This window comes from Clavispora lusitaniae (genome assembly GCF_014636115.1).
Source record: "Clavispora lusitaniae strain FDAARGOS_655 chromosome Unknown tig00000038_pilon, whole genome shotgun sequence".
In the NCBI taxonomy this organism is placed as follows: Eukaryota; Fungi; Ascomycota; class Pichiomycetes; order Serinales; family Metschnikowiaceae; genus Clavispora; species Clavispora lusitaniae.
In genome coordinates this window covers 265,663-280,562 of record NW_027093976.1, presented here as the reverse complement: position 1 = coordinate 280,562, position 14,900 = coordinate 265,663, and the positions used below count along the sequence as shown (strand labels likewise).

The 14,900-nt window shown below is 43.5% G+C and overlaps 3 protein-coding genes across 3 annotated transcripts; 2 read left to right on the top strand and 1 right to left on the bottom strand. All coding sequences in view use genetic code 12, as the record gives it.

Moving 5' to 3' along the window:
- Positions 1-1,505: 1,505 nt before the first annotated feature.
- On the top strand, positions 1,506-2,669 carry RAV2 (Rav2p; the record flags this gene model as incomplete). The annotated part of the gene is made up of 1 exon (XM_002618672.2): positions 1,506-2,669. The coding sequence occupies one exon, from the start codon at positions 1,506-1,508 to the stop codon at positions 2,667-2,669; it is 1,164 nt and encodes a 387-aa protein (XP_002618718.2).
- A 992-nt stretch (positions 2,670-3,661) lies between these two features.
- Positions 3,662-6,847, top strand: STE23 (metalloendopeptidase; the record flags this gene model as incomplete). Its single annotated transcript, XM_002618673.2, has 1 exon — positions 3,662-6,847. One exon carries the CDS (start codon positions 3,662-3,664, stop codon positions 6,845-6,847), a length of 3,186 nt encoding a protein of 1,061 aa, XP_002618719.2.
- Positions 6,848-9,257: 2,410 nt separating this feature from the next.
- FOB63_001249 (pleiotropic drug resistance family ABC transporter) lies at positions 9,258-13,523 on the bottom strand (the record flags this gene model as incomplete). The annotated part of the gene is made up of 1 exon (XM_002618674.2): positions 9,258-13,523. The coding sequence occupies one exon, from the start codon at positions 13,521-13,523 to the stop codon at positions 9,258-9,260; it is 4,266 nt and encodes a 1,421-aa protein (XP_002618720.2).
- Positions 13,524-14,900: the final 1,377 nt, after the last annotated feature.

Sequence of the window (14,900 nt, the reverse complement as noted above, 5' to 3'; positions counted from 1 at the left end):
ACTTGCACAATGATTTGGCCACGATGGAAAACAATGATTTACAGCGATTTGATGACAATCATGATGATGAAATCCTTCATTCTCAAACACATGTGATGTGGTCGACGACATTGCCAGATTGTTAGGATTTATGGAAATATTCTTGTGCTAATGAGATATTTTCAACAAGCCAGAAACCACAAGTCTAGAAGCTAGACACAACAGGCTTGCCGGCAACTCTAACTGCACACTATGCATTGATTCCAGTTTCCAAATTTGTAGCCCGCAAGATCCGACATTCTGTGGCTGATTATTGCTCCGGAGAAGCGGAGGGATTCGGAAATTAAGAAGTTGAGAAGGGGATGTGAGCTCAACAACAGTGGAACAGCCTACTCTGTTCTGTAATATAATTTGATAGGTACCAAGGCGAGTTGAGCACTATGAATGCCACTAACCACTAATGCTTGCATTGTATTTCATTGCCTGTCAGTCGAGTATAGTAAGCCTTTGAGATGAAGAAAGATGGCATGAGCCGTCGTCCGCTAGGTTGAATTCTACCAAGTGGAGAAATTTAAGAGTAAAAGAGATGGCAGAATAATGTTGCAGAAAAAATGTTAGCCCTTGATTCTGTGCGTTCTGTGAAGAAGTGATTTGAAACTCCCCGGGCAGAATAATGAATGATTTTGCACATTGGCCATTGGACAAGAACTAGACGAGTCAGTAATGTCGTAGAAAAGTGGGACAGATTCTCTGTGTGTCAGTTATGTTGACTTCGCCAGAAACACAGAATCGTAGTTTGTTGAATCCAATTTGCAAAGTCAGACACCGATCCATAAATGTTTCATGGCACCAAGAAGCACTAACTGGAAAGTTTTTGATCTTCTTCACAGAACTATTGTGACTCAGAGATTATTGGCCCATATATAGGGCATGATCTCAGGTGACTTTTGAGGAGAGATAGTTCAAAAAAGCCGAATAGAAGGTAACCGTTAGATCAGAAAGAATAGTAAGAAAAGAAAGAATAGTAAGACCAGAAAGAATAAGAACAGAAAGAATAGCAAGAACAGAAAGAGAACACAAAGAATAGCAAGAAAAGAGATTTGGAAGAACGGATTCTAGATCATCCAGACTGTCTTAACGAGAACATAACAAAAAATAACCTAAAGAACCATTTCTCATAAGTTCATCAGAAAAACCATGATCAAGAAAATATTGTGCTCACCGATCAAAAGCGCGCACAACTGATCTCAAATTATCTTCAGTTTCTTCCCCAGATTCTACGCAGATTACCAAATTCTGCCCAAATCGATAATTCATTTCAATTCTCGAGTATAGACCAACTGAATCGGAATCTGACTCCTCAATTAGGATAAAGGAAGATCAATTAAGCGAATTTTCAATCAAATTCACAAATATCGACTGCAATCGCATAAAGGCAATTGACTACTCTGGCATTAGTAGCCTAAGATTCTGCTGACCAATATATTATCCTCACCTCCAGTCTTCAACTGCCATTTACATTTCCAATGGCAGACATAAGACCAAATGGTCCACAGAATACAGAAAAAACGGATCTCCCAAAGAAAACTGGAAGCCCCCTAGATAATGAAAGTTTGCCGCCAGGCACGTTGAAGACAGATGCTTCAAATGCTTCGGAGAGCCGCCCAGACGCATCAGAAAGCCACAAATTGCCACCCGAGCAAACCTCTTTACAGCCACAAGACACTTCGCGCGGCGCCTCTCTCGAGTGCGGCCTGCTCTCGCTGAAGCGGCCCATGCTCCTGTGCGACCGCGAGCTCCATTGGTACGTTGCGCAGATTGTGCGGCCGCAGCTTGCGCACCTCCGCGACACCCTTGAGGTCTGTGGCAACTTGCTCCGCCACAACCTGCCAGACTCCACGCACGGCCCGCCAATCACGCTTCCCATCTCTGCAGGCGCGCTGGGAGCGTTGCTGGGCGTGCTTACTCGTGACGGCCCTTCTGTGACCAAGATGGAGATCCAAGTGGGAGATAAGCGCTTGGCGCGTGTGGCGAAGACGCTCCGTTTGGTGCAGCCGCTTCCTCTCGCGCAGGTGGCTGCAGCGGCGGCGAGCGTGGACGACGCGTTGGCCGAGCTCGCGCAGGCGCGGGCGCTTTTCGCCCCTGGCTCTCGTGCGCCGCATGCGCAACTAGTGTCGCAGTTGCGTGCGCTTTTTGCAGCCATTGGTGCTGCAAAAGTCAGCCTCCAACTCCCAACAGACCCGGCCCTTGTGTTTCCGCAGCACGTGACACAGCCCGGCAGCTTTGCCCCCAACTGTGGCCTGCGTTTGGCTGCAGACGTATACGTATCGCAGGCCGAAGTGTGCTTAGACATCAAGGCGCTTTCACAGGTCACAGAAAAACCTTGGTGCGAGATCGACGCCAAGGGTAAGCTGTACGCTGACCGTGTGCGGGACGAGATGTCTGCGGGCCGTACGCCTGAGATCGAGCACACAGGATGGCGGTTGACGCGGCGGCCCGCAGAGGACTATGTGGCGCGCTGTGTCACGTATGGGGGACATGTGGTGATGGTGGACCGCAAAGTCGAGGTGCTGAGTGCAGACCCAGTGTTGGTCAGCACGTTCACCAAGTTGGACAGTGTCGAATACGTGGTCGGGGCGTTCATGGCAAATATCGAGACACTTACACGTGGAGAGGAATCGGAGAAGTAGGTAACTTATGAACGAAGGGACATTACTCTTGAGGCCAATGAAGAAAATAGAGGCTTACCTTGGCAGAAAACAGATGATATGTGTCCGATTAGCTTGATGTGTTCGAGCTATGAAAAGAGTTTATCTAGTGTAAAGGCGGTGATGCTTCAGATGTCTACATGAGGTGTGGGACAATGGTTGAGATGGTGTACTTGACTACTCTGGTTATAATTACACATGGCCAAAGAGATAATCGCTTATTCATGATACTAACCCATGCTGATAAAACATATTCAGCTAAACAGAACATTATTGAAGTGATCGCACGAATCAGTTTCAAAGGTTTGAGTTGGGACAGATAACCATAAAGTAACATCTTCAATTTAATCCACTATTTCAAGTATCTTCCCTTATTCTTGGCATTTTGCATGATTTGGGAGATTACCGTCATACATTGATTGGTTCTCCTGAAATCAATATCGGTTTCTCGGTTTGATTGTGTAAACACTGTAAGTAAGTTACAGCCTCTACACCTATAAGTCAAACCGCCGACGTAAATGGTTCAGGCTTTAAAAGACTTAAAAAATATGCTTTAAGACAAAGATTACTGTTCAATGAAGCATATTTCCTTTCCTCTTGCACCAGCAGGACCACATCTGATAAAGTGTGGTGCAGACCTGTATCTTTGGTTTTTGCCGTTGGCTGAAAACGGAATAGCTTCACATGGTATTTCGCGATAACCATTGTGGTACCTTTTGCCATCCACACAAGAAAGCCAATCAAAATACTAACAAGCCAACAAAGACACAAAGACATACAAAAAAAATCAAATACAAGTCAGAAACAAGCATACACAAGTGTACACTAGTGTGCACAAGAAAAAAGAAAAAAGGACAAAAACAATCGGTCCATACTTCGCATTATCTGTATGCGCGACTTGTTCGGCGCGGCTTATGTTCCTCTTCAAAAAGGCCCAGTTTTCTCTTCCCCGCCGTATTTTTTCTCGTCTGGCCATGTCATCCGCCATTTCTGTTCTTGCAGACGACCCGAGCATCGCCAAGCCCCTCTTGGATGACAGAAAGTACCGTCTTCTCAAGTTGGACCACTCCAACTTGCACATTTTGCTAATCCACGATCCCACCACCGACAGAGCGGCTGCTTCTTTGGACGTGAATGTCGGTTCTTTCGCTGATAGGAAATACAACGTGGCCGGCTTGGCGCATTTCTGCGAGCACTTGCTTTTCATGGGCACGCTGAAGTACCCTGAAGAAAACGAGTACGCCAGTTATTTGTCCAAACACTCGGGCCACTCCAACGCTTACACGGCGGCAGAACACACCAACTACTACTTTGAGGTGGACTCGGCACACTTGGAAGGGGCGTTGGACCGCTTTGCCCAGTTTTTTATCTCGCCACTCTTCAGTCGCTCTTGCAAAGACAGAGAGATCCAGGCGGTGGACTCCGAGAACAAGAAGAACTTGCAGACCGACATGTGGCGCATGTACCAGCTCGATAAGCTGACCAGCAACCCGAAACACCCATATAATGGATTCTCCACTGGCAATTTCCACACTTTACAAGAAGAGCCGGCTCTGAGAGGAGAGGACGTACGGGGTATCTTGTTGCGCTTCTACAAAAACGAATACTCTGCCAATCTCATGAGCTTGGTTGTGTTGGGAAACGAGCCTTTAGATGTGCTTGAAAAGTGGGCGGTTGAAAAGTTTTCGCCCGTGGAAAACTCCAATCTTCCCAGACCATCTTACGACGAACTAGTATTCACCGAGGCACAGATGGGCAAGATAACTCGCGCTAAACCTATCATGGACACCCGCAAGTTGGAGTTATCCTTCGGGATTCCAAACGACGAGGAAGAAAACTGGAAATGTCGCCCAAGCGGCTACTATGCGCATCTTTTAGGCCATGAAAGTAAAGGCTCTGTTTTATATTTCCTAAAGGAAAAGAACTGGGTCACCGATCTTATGGCAGGTGCCCTGAAAACTTGCCAGGGAAATTCTATGTTTCTGATTGAACTTGAGCTTACTCCGCTGGGCTTAGACCATTGGCAGGATATACTCGTGCACATTTTTGAGTACCTCGACATGGTGAAAAGCGTTGAGCCCCAGCATTGGATTTGGAAGGAGAATAGTGCCATGTCGGAAATTAACTTTCGCTTTCGACAGAAAAAGAGTGCCTCCTCCACTGTATCGAGAATGAGCAGTACCTTGTACCAGTTCAGCACCGATGGATTCAGACCCCCTGAAAGCTTGTTGGACTCATCTGTTATACGTGAGTTCAACCCTTCTGAGATCTCAAAGTACGGCTCGTACTTGGCGCCCTCAAATTTGCGCTTAAGCTTAACATCGCGCGACTTATTGGGATTAACAAGCAAAGAAAAGTGGTACGGAACAGAATATCTGCACGAAGACATTCCTGCTGAGCTCTTGCAGAGAATCCAGTCCCTTGCACCAAACCCGGAGTTACACTTGCCTAAGCATAATAGCTTTATTCCAGAGAACTTCTCTGTGCGAGGTGAAAAAGTGCAAGAACCATTAGCGCATCCATTTTTGATTAGTGATTCTTCTCAGTTTGAGACATGGTTCAAACAGGATGACCAGTTTGAGATCCCCAAAGGCAACATCAATTTGAGTGTGCACATCCCCACGTTGAATGAAAACATTGAATCTGCATTGATGGCTCTTCTCTTTAACGAATTGTTCTTCGAAGAGTTGAACGATATCGAATACTATGCCAGACTCGTAGGATTAACGTTTCACAGTGACCAACGCAAAGATTACTATTCGTTGGAAGTGAGCGGGTATAACGACAAGCTTCCAGTCTACCTTCAGCAAATTCTTGAAAAATTCACTTCTTTTACACCAAAGAAAGACCGATTCGAATCAATCAAGTATACTTTCACTCAGCTGTTTAAAAATTCGGGTTTTGGAATGCCATATGTGCAAATCGGATTACACTTCCTGCAGTTTATAAACGAGAGAACTTATACAGACTCAGAGAAACTAGCTACAATCAAGGGAATTACATTTGAGGATATTGAAGAGTTCGCACGAGGTATTTGGAAAAAGGGAGCTTTCATTCAGACCTTGATCGACGGAAATTTTGACTATGCCACTGCGACAGAAATTGACAAGTCGATTAAGAAAAACTTTGAGCACATCAGTCCCATTGACTCGAGCAAAGAGAAGGTTTTAGAGAGCATAAAGTTTAGAAGTTTTGATTTGGCAACAGGGGAAATTGCGCGTTATGTTGTTCCTTTACAAGATGCTGACAACGTCAATTCTTGTTTGGAGTACTTTGTTCGTGTGGGCACTTTGGGTGAAGAAAATCGCCGTTTGCGTGTTCTCACAGACTTATTGGCCACTATGATTCGTGAACCATGTTTCAACCAGTTGCGGACAAAAGAGCAGTTGGGATACGTTGTTTTTGCCGGTTACAGACCATGCAGATCGTACTTTGGCTTGCGTATTCTCGTCCAATCCGAAAGAACATGTGACTATCTTGAATATAGGATAGTCCAGTTTTTGCGCAAGTTTAAAAAGTCAGTATTGGGCGACAAGTTGACGGAAGAAGCTTTCAACAAATACAAACAAGCGTTGAAGAGCAAGAAGTTGACCAAGTTGAAGAATTTGGACGAGGAGTCGTCAAGGTTCTGGAATCACATCAACAACGGATTCTATGACTTTATGCAAAGATCCAAGGATGTCCAGTTGTTGGAAACAATCACTCCAGACGAGTTTTTGCATTTCTTCAACGACTACTTTGACGCTGACAACGCTTCGAAATCAGGACTATTGACTGTCAATTTGGAGTCTCAAAAAACACCCGTGCTTGAACAGAAAAAGTTGTTCACCACAGCTTTGCACAACTTTATCTATGATAATGACATTCCAATCAGCATTGATAATGTGGACGCTTTTGTGGAAGAATCTGGTCTGGACGTAGCTGCTGTGACGTCTTTTGTTGAAGAGAATCTTTCTGATAAGTCGTTTGACTTCAGCGGGTTGAAAGAGTCTTTCATCAACGAAATCACAGAAAGAACTGCAAGAGCTACGCCAGAGATATATCCACGTGGCAAGACGTATGAGAAGATCTCTGATTTCCAGTCGACGCACAAGAAAGGCGGGGCACCAAATCCTGTTGTTCCATTGTCCACTTACAACTATGCCAGCGCCCACCTATAGACTCACTAAAAGCTAGAGAATACATGTTAGACATTCGATGCAGTAGACTGAACAGAGCCAATTATGTTTATGGGCATGATTATTCTGTGGGTGTTCATCAGACTATACAAAGTCAGATTATCATCATGTAAGACAAAGGTATCGATGAACTCTTGATACTAATCCAATCAGCAAAAAAAGGAAGTAAAAAAATCTGATTTAAAAGCTAAGTTGTACAAATGACTATTATCAGTAAAAAGTGTAAGTAGTAGGAAACCACCTCGAAATTCAATAGCAACTCAAATCAGAGCTAAATAAACGGCACAAATACAAGAGTAGCGTTTTCTGGCCCCATAATTTCTCAAACCAAAACTCACTTATCTAGCTGAAATTTGAATATTGAGTATTATTATGTTCACTTTGGTTCGGATTCTTTTGAATTAAATCCGATCTCATGCAGCCTCGCGTTCGAACCATGTCGGCGATTTATATTTCATGTTTTTGCCATGAATGTTGGAAGCTGAGGGTGCGATTGCGACCTTAACTATGAGGTGCACGGATGTTCAACCTTGGTGTTTGGGTTTTCGATGAGCAAATGTACGGGTTTCCACACACGTGTATGGGTGTTTATATCGGATGTTTGGGTTTATGCACGGATGTTTGGATTTTTCCACGGTGTAGAGGTGTTTATGGAGGCACTGGTGTAAAAGTATGAGAGGCACGGGTCTGAGCTTTTTGTGTCACTGACCTACCCCTACAGTTTGTGGTACAAATAGGATTTTCCACTATCAACTACTGCCTATTCCTTAAACTTCACCTAATTTGGCATTTTTACGAAATCTTTTCCCGTAGAACTGAAAAATGGAACGAAAAATCACACTGAGAGAAAATTAAACTATCAAACTATCCTATTACCTGCTTATTGCAGATATATGGATTTCCATAAGAGCAGGATTGGAACCGAAAGGTGCAGTTAATTGTCTGTTATCGATATATCAGTAAACATAATTACAAAGTGGTTAGCATAACACGAAAATTGTCTTTCCTTAGAGTTGTTGGTGGGTAATATCTTGATCCCCTCACATCTATAAGTGAGTCAACAGGTTTTCCTGGTCATTCCAAGAACCAAAACTTCACCACAATTAGGAAGAAAAATTATCAATATTATAGATCCTATTCAGTAATCGTGTACCTTTAGGTGTTTTAGACTATGGCCTTGGAATTTAATTGTTTCAAATGTACCGTAAATCTATATTTTCTAGTAGATGAGGTACTGATTTTCTAGCCCTACGACACATTTTCTAACTTTTTGCCATGCTTTCGGAACTTGAGGGCACCATTGAGAGCTTAACTATGGGGTGTACGGATTTTATAATCAGATGTATGCATTTTTGGCGTTGAGATGTAATGATTTACACTTTGGATGTATGGATGTTACGAAGATGTTTGGATTTTTCCATGGTGTGTGGGTGTTTAAGGAGGTACTGATTTAAATCCTTTTTGTGTCATTAACCAACCCGACAGTTTGGGGTACAAAAAGAATTTTCCCGTATCAACTACTTGCTCTTCCTCAAACTTGTTCTAACATTGTTTTTGTGTACAAAAATATAACCTCTAGAAGTTGGAAATCGAGTGTAACGGAGAAAAAAGCGACAGTAAAGTTATCCTATACAGTGTATTCAAACAGCGACGTGGATTTCGGCAGCTAGATAGGAGCTGAAGATTATTTTGCTCATTCACAATTATTATCTATTCTAAAGTCTCCAAATATGATAACTGAAAAGATAACTAGGATAATTGTGCGATTTATTTTGACAATAGTAAATTTTCTAGCAAGTTTTCCTCGAAATCTGATGGCTGCAAATCAATTGTGAACCGTTATTATTGTAATTTTTGGGGGAGGTACTGATGTGTTAATATCTCATAAACCGATGGACAATTTTTTACTTTTCGCCATGCTTTCTCGAAATTGTTGGCGGCTCTGAGTGCTTAACTATGTGATGTACGGGTGTGCAAATGTAGTGCCTCGAGTTTTAATTGATAATTGCACGATTTTTGCCTCGGTGTATGGATGTTTAGGCGGGATGTTTGGATTTTTCAAGGGTGCATGGGTGTTTTGAGAGGTACTGATGTTAGAATGAGAGGTACGGATCTATTTTCTATTTGTGTCACCTCACCTACCCCCACAGTTTGGGTACAAAGAGGATTTACCATTTCCAACTACTTTTTCTTTCTAAAATTATTCTTAAATGTACAAGTGGAGTAAATGTGCTAAAGAGAGGGTAAATATTACAACTTTCTGTCTTGTCGGAATCAAAGGCTCAGCTATATACTGAATATTGCATTTACTTTGAAAAGACTTTCCCGATAGATTAAACCTTGGCTATAAAGTATGAAAAGCAATCCACTTTCAAAAATGAACAGTTTATAATTATTTCTTTTGTCTGCTTCTCTTTGGAACTCTGGCTAGCCAGTAAAAAAATATAGTCAAGATGATGTTGATGCAAATGAAGGCCACAAAAATTCCATAGTTTCTCCATCTTTGCTCGTACTTGGAATTCACTGAATCCAAGAAAACGTTAGTGGAGGCCATTTTACAGTACTGGCAGTCCGAAGTCGAGTTTGCGTTGATTAAGTAACCACCGGCCCGGGAAATGTAAGCTTTCATATACTCGCCACATGTTTTGCCCTGAATCGGTTCGAAAACAAGAAGTTCTCTGTTTGCACACACAACATTGGTATTGGCCAACGCCGTGCTCAACATGGCTTGGATCAAGTATGTGAATGGATTGCATCTGTACAAAAAAATCCAGAAGCCAGGCAAGAATTTTGGACCAACCAAAATCCCACAAAAGTCCAAACACAAGATAAACAACAAGTTTGCGAGGTTTGCCGCATTGTCAGCTAACTCGGAAAAGGAAACACACAACTGGCCCATCGTGCTTATGTAGACATAGAAAGATACAACTAGTAACCACATAAATGCACCGCGCTGGTTTACACTATCAGTAGGTTCTGCGTTCTTGTAAAACCCAACAGGGTAGTACCAGCAAATGAAAGACAATGTGCCGACAGCAATCTGGAAAGGAACTTCAGCAGTGATTTGCGCACTGATAAAAGCAAACCAACTGAAAGTTCGAGATGGCGCTTCTCTGACCTCATAGATTTCTCTTTGCTTGACATAAAATGGTAACATCTGCTGGACGATAGTCTGGAAAGGCATGAGGAACATGAACATTGAAAACATCTGATTCTGCAAGCCTTGCTGAGATGTGCCGGCTTTGAAGAATGAGAAACCGTTGAATAGAGATGACGAAATGACCAAAAAGATCTTTGAATAAATGTAACTTGGTGTTCTCCAATCCTGCTGGAGTGTTCTCCATGTCACAATTAAGTACTGCTTCCACAATGGGGCGGCGTACTTCAATTTAGAGTCGGAAGACTCGTCTCTTGGAAGTTTCACCAACTCCGTTTGCATGCGGTCCAATTCTTTTTGCATGCCAGCGTACTCTGTCGAATTCTTCCAAACTTCAAAGTAGTCTTGGAGAGCCTTAGATCCGGGTGCAGCACCAACAACTTCCAACATCCATTCTGCTGGGTTAGCCTCTTCGGGACATGGTGGGGCACCGTACTTCTCAAAGTAGTTGATCAATGTCTGACAATTCTCACCCAAATCACCAAAGTAGACAGTCTCCCCACCCTTTTGCAAAAACAACAAACGATCAAATTCCTTCAACAAGATAGCAGAGGGCTGGTGAATGGTACACAAAATGGCCTGGCCGTGGTTGGCCAATTTCCTCATCAACTTACAGATAGACCAAGCAGTCTGCGAGTCCAAACCCGATGTTGGTTCATCCAAGAAAAGTAGCAACTTTGGCTTGGCCACCAACTCGACACCAATAGTCAATCTTTTACGTTGTTCGACATTCAAGCCCTCACCAGCAATACCAACCAAAGCATCTGCGTACGGTCTCATTTCCAACAAGTCAATAATATGCTCCACGTACGCATCTTTATCTGCCGTGGATACCGAATCAGGCTGTCTCAAGTAAGCTGAAAATGTCAAGGCTTCCCGAACAGTAGACGTGGGCAAATGGATATCTTGCTGCTGGACATAACCGATGGATCTTTGGAAAGAAGAGTCCAATCCATGACCGTTGACCATTCTCTGGCCATCAGTAATTTTACCTGAAGTGACTCTTTCGGACAAACAGTTTAGCAAGGTGGTCTTTCCGGCACCAGAAGCACCCATCAAGGCAGTGACTTGGCCAGGAGAAACCCATCCATCAACATGGTTCAAAATGACTCTGTCTTCGGATTTGATTTTCACCGAGTAGGTCAAATTTCGCCAATGGAAAATGTCTCTTTGCTCCTCCATCTTCTCTGAAGACGAGTTTTCGTTGTCGTCGCAGGATGCATCCTTGTAGTCAATCTTTTCATTAGAAAGATTATTTTCCAAGTCATCCGATGTGGCCTTATTTGCCTCAGTCTTTCTCTTCATTTTCTTCAACGAGCCCTTCAAGTACAAGACAATTTCACCCTTTTGCATGGCACCCTTATTGAATTCGGTCAAGGAAATGTAGACACCCAAGAAAAAAACGACGTAAGCAATAACGATACCAATGTTTCTCCACTTGTGTGAGTTATGGTACTCGTATGACTTGGCCAAGAAAGCTGTACCAGAAACAGTCGAACGGCCTCTCATAGCACCAACAACACTACAAATGTTGTTTTCAGTCGCTGCTTGAGGATAGCCAGGGCCAAAGGGAATATACTGGGAACATTCATACTCAACACCATGGAATTCGTTCACCATCAAGGATTCGAACACATAGGACACAGGATTAATGTACTGGATCCATCTGCACCAGCCCAACATGCTTGGAATGGGAATGACAAAACCGGTGAAAATCACCATCGCCAACAAAATCACAGAGGATGGTGTCATGGCTCCTGCCAAGGACGTATAGACTGCTCCTAATGATCTGAACATATGAGACATACACAAAGTACAGAAAGCACATGCGAGCCAATAAAAGAAAAAATGGCCTGGGGTACGTCTGAAATGTACCATGAAGTAGAAGGTGAAATTGAAACAGATCGACATGCATAATTTGACAGGAAGTTCTGAGACAATTGAAGCCAACGCATCGGCAGATGGTCGATACAATGCAAACTTCTTGTGCTTTTCGACAATGGGACGAGCCTCGAACAATGTCATGATTTCCAACACTGAAGAAAAAGCGTTCAACAAGACTGCGAGAAACATGGCCGCCCCACGGTAGTAGAAAGAGTCTGTGACACGCTGCAAGTTGTAAAACAAGGAGGACAAGATCAAACCCATGATGATCTGGCCAACAACTGAAAAAATGGCGATCGACGGATCACCTTTCATTCTGAGAAAGTTCCGGTGAACGATATACTTCACCTGCATTCCGAAAGAGACAGTAAACGGAGAACCTGGATGCACGTTCTTTGCTTGTTTGGCGTTATGCAGCTCCTTGTACAATGCCTTGGACTCGCCTTTCTCCATCTCTGCCATGTAATTGTCAATGCGTCTAATCAAGTCATTGTACTCTTGAGAAGAACGCCAGTAGTCAGAGAACTCCTTAGCCGTACGAGGAACCTTATTTTCGTATCCTGGGCGAACAATTCTTTCTGCTGGGTTTGTCAAAGAAGTCAAGTAATCAGCTGTGGTTTGACGTTGAGGGCAGTCATAACCCATTCTCTCGAAAAACTCTTTAGCACGGCCAGCTTTTCCAAAATAAATCTGGTAGCCTTCGTAGAGCACTATGACATTGTCAAAAAGGTCGTACGCATCCTGGGAACACTGGTAAATTGCAATCAAGGGCGTAGCATCCAATATGGCTGCGGCCGTCTTCAAAGCTCGAACAAACTCCAAAGCAGTGGCTGCATCCAAGCCTCTGGTGGCATTATCCCAACACTGGATGTTGGCACCGCTCAAAGAAGCTTCTGCAATGGAAACACGCTTTCTCTCCCCACCAGAAACTCCACGCACAAAATCATTTCCAACCTTTGTGTTTCGGGTGTGGGAAAGACCATATGTGGCCATGTACACAGACGCCGTGTGTTTGGCGTATTTCTCTCTAGAAACGTCGCCTCTGTTTTGGGGAGTCCGCAATCTAGCCGCAAACTCCAAAGTGTCGCCCACAGTCAAGTGAGGAAAATGCACATCTGTTTCTGCCGAGTACACCACATCACCACGGTGATGCTTTGCGATCTCGGCTGGCGTGAAACCATCGTACGAGATCTTCGACTCTTTGCCGATATGGAATCCATATGTGTTGCAGGCAATGGTCTTCAAAAGCGTAGAACATCCAGAACCTGGCCGGCCCAAAACCACAGTCACTTTCCCAGGCTCGAAGTAGCCATCCATTGGCTTCAAAATGTCAAAGTAGCGGCTGCCGTCCTCCTTTCGAAGCGACCGGAGGCCTTCGACAACCGTCTTGTACAAGGCATCTGTCACAGTAGGCTGATAGTCCGAGTCAGTAGCCACACCGTAAGCTCTCAAATCACGGTATGCGAGACCCAATTTAGCGGGCTTGAAGTAGTCCGGGTCCAGATAGTATAGTTTGCGCATATTCTTCACCCAGAACTTGGCATTGAAGTTCTCGCTATCTGGGTTCAAAGCGTCATCCACACCTTCGTAGGGAAGTACTCCGGGAACTTGTGACATGTTCGACAAGTAGCGACGTAAACCGTCTGAAGAATTGGCGTTGCTTTCAGAGCTGTGGGTCAAAGTCCTGGCCAACAGGCGAATCTCACCTACTTGGCCGCTGAAGCCTCTGTAATCATGAACAGAAGCATTTTCGACGCTTGAATCATCTTTTTCAACCAGAGTTGAGGCCATTGTATAGATCAATAGAAGAGGATAGCGATTGAAAATCCTCACAGGTTGCCAGCCTTTTATATCTCTATTGCAGACTTTGATGCCTGAAGCAACGCCGCTTAGATTGCGTATGTGTTGCGGACATACGACGTGTGGCGGCTAACTCTAGGTACTTGTCAGCCAAAAGATATCCCGTCTATTCTCCAATAGGCAAACATCATCAGACGTATCACTATTGCCAATCTGAACGAAATACCATGACTTTTGTAATTCTTTCTCCCACCAGCCTTTTAAATAATCGTTCAAAGAAAAAATGACTGGTTCATATTCTCTGTATCTGCAAGTTGCATCAATTGGTGATAATATGCATAGTGTGCAGACCCTGCAGACTACAGAAGAAGTTTCCTTCGTGTCCGTCATATAATCGGTTTTAAGTCCGATATGTCTCAAACTCAGCCAAAGCTTGTCAGGACTGTCTTTCCACTTCATTTTCCTCAACCCTCCAATTGCCAAAAGCTTCCAATTGCCAAAAGTGTTCAATTCGCCCATTTCACCTTTTTCTTTTTTTTTTTTCCGTTCTGCTTGGCAATTTTGCCAAACTCCGTTAAGACCCTAAATCACTCGATCCGATGATTCTGAGTCACGTGCATTATAGCCGTGCTCTGCCCGTCTGCGTTTCCGAGCCCCATTGTTCCATGTACAGTCTGTACGGTTTTAATTCTAACCAATCGACTGAAATGGCTCCCGAAAATGGTTCAAAGCAACTGAAATTATGCAGACTGAAACTTCAAGCCAAATTTTGAAAATTACCAGAGTATTTTGGAATCTGTTAAATTAGTCAAGTTTGGTTTCTCATTTTTGTTTGCTGGATGGAAACTTACATACTTTCAAAGTTCTTTAATATTGTTCTGACTTTTTTCTTTCCGACTCTTTTCTTCTGTTTTAATGTTTAGAGCCAAAAAAATTATTTATCTAAAACCCCACGTACTTGCGAGCATGTCTGACCTTGTTAACTGGATGTATATCTCCACAATAGCCGAATTGGAGAAATTAAGGCCTTCTTTTCAACTGACTCTCTTGGCTTTCATTTAGAAGCAGCCCGACGCATTCACGTGGATAGAAATTCTAGTTTCTCTTGCTCAAGTTGCTATTGGCGATCATGATGCTTGAATTGCATTACCAAAAATTAAATGCTAGAAATGGCGAGATATCTGGACCTTTCTG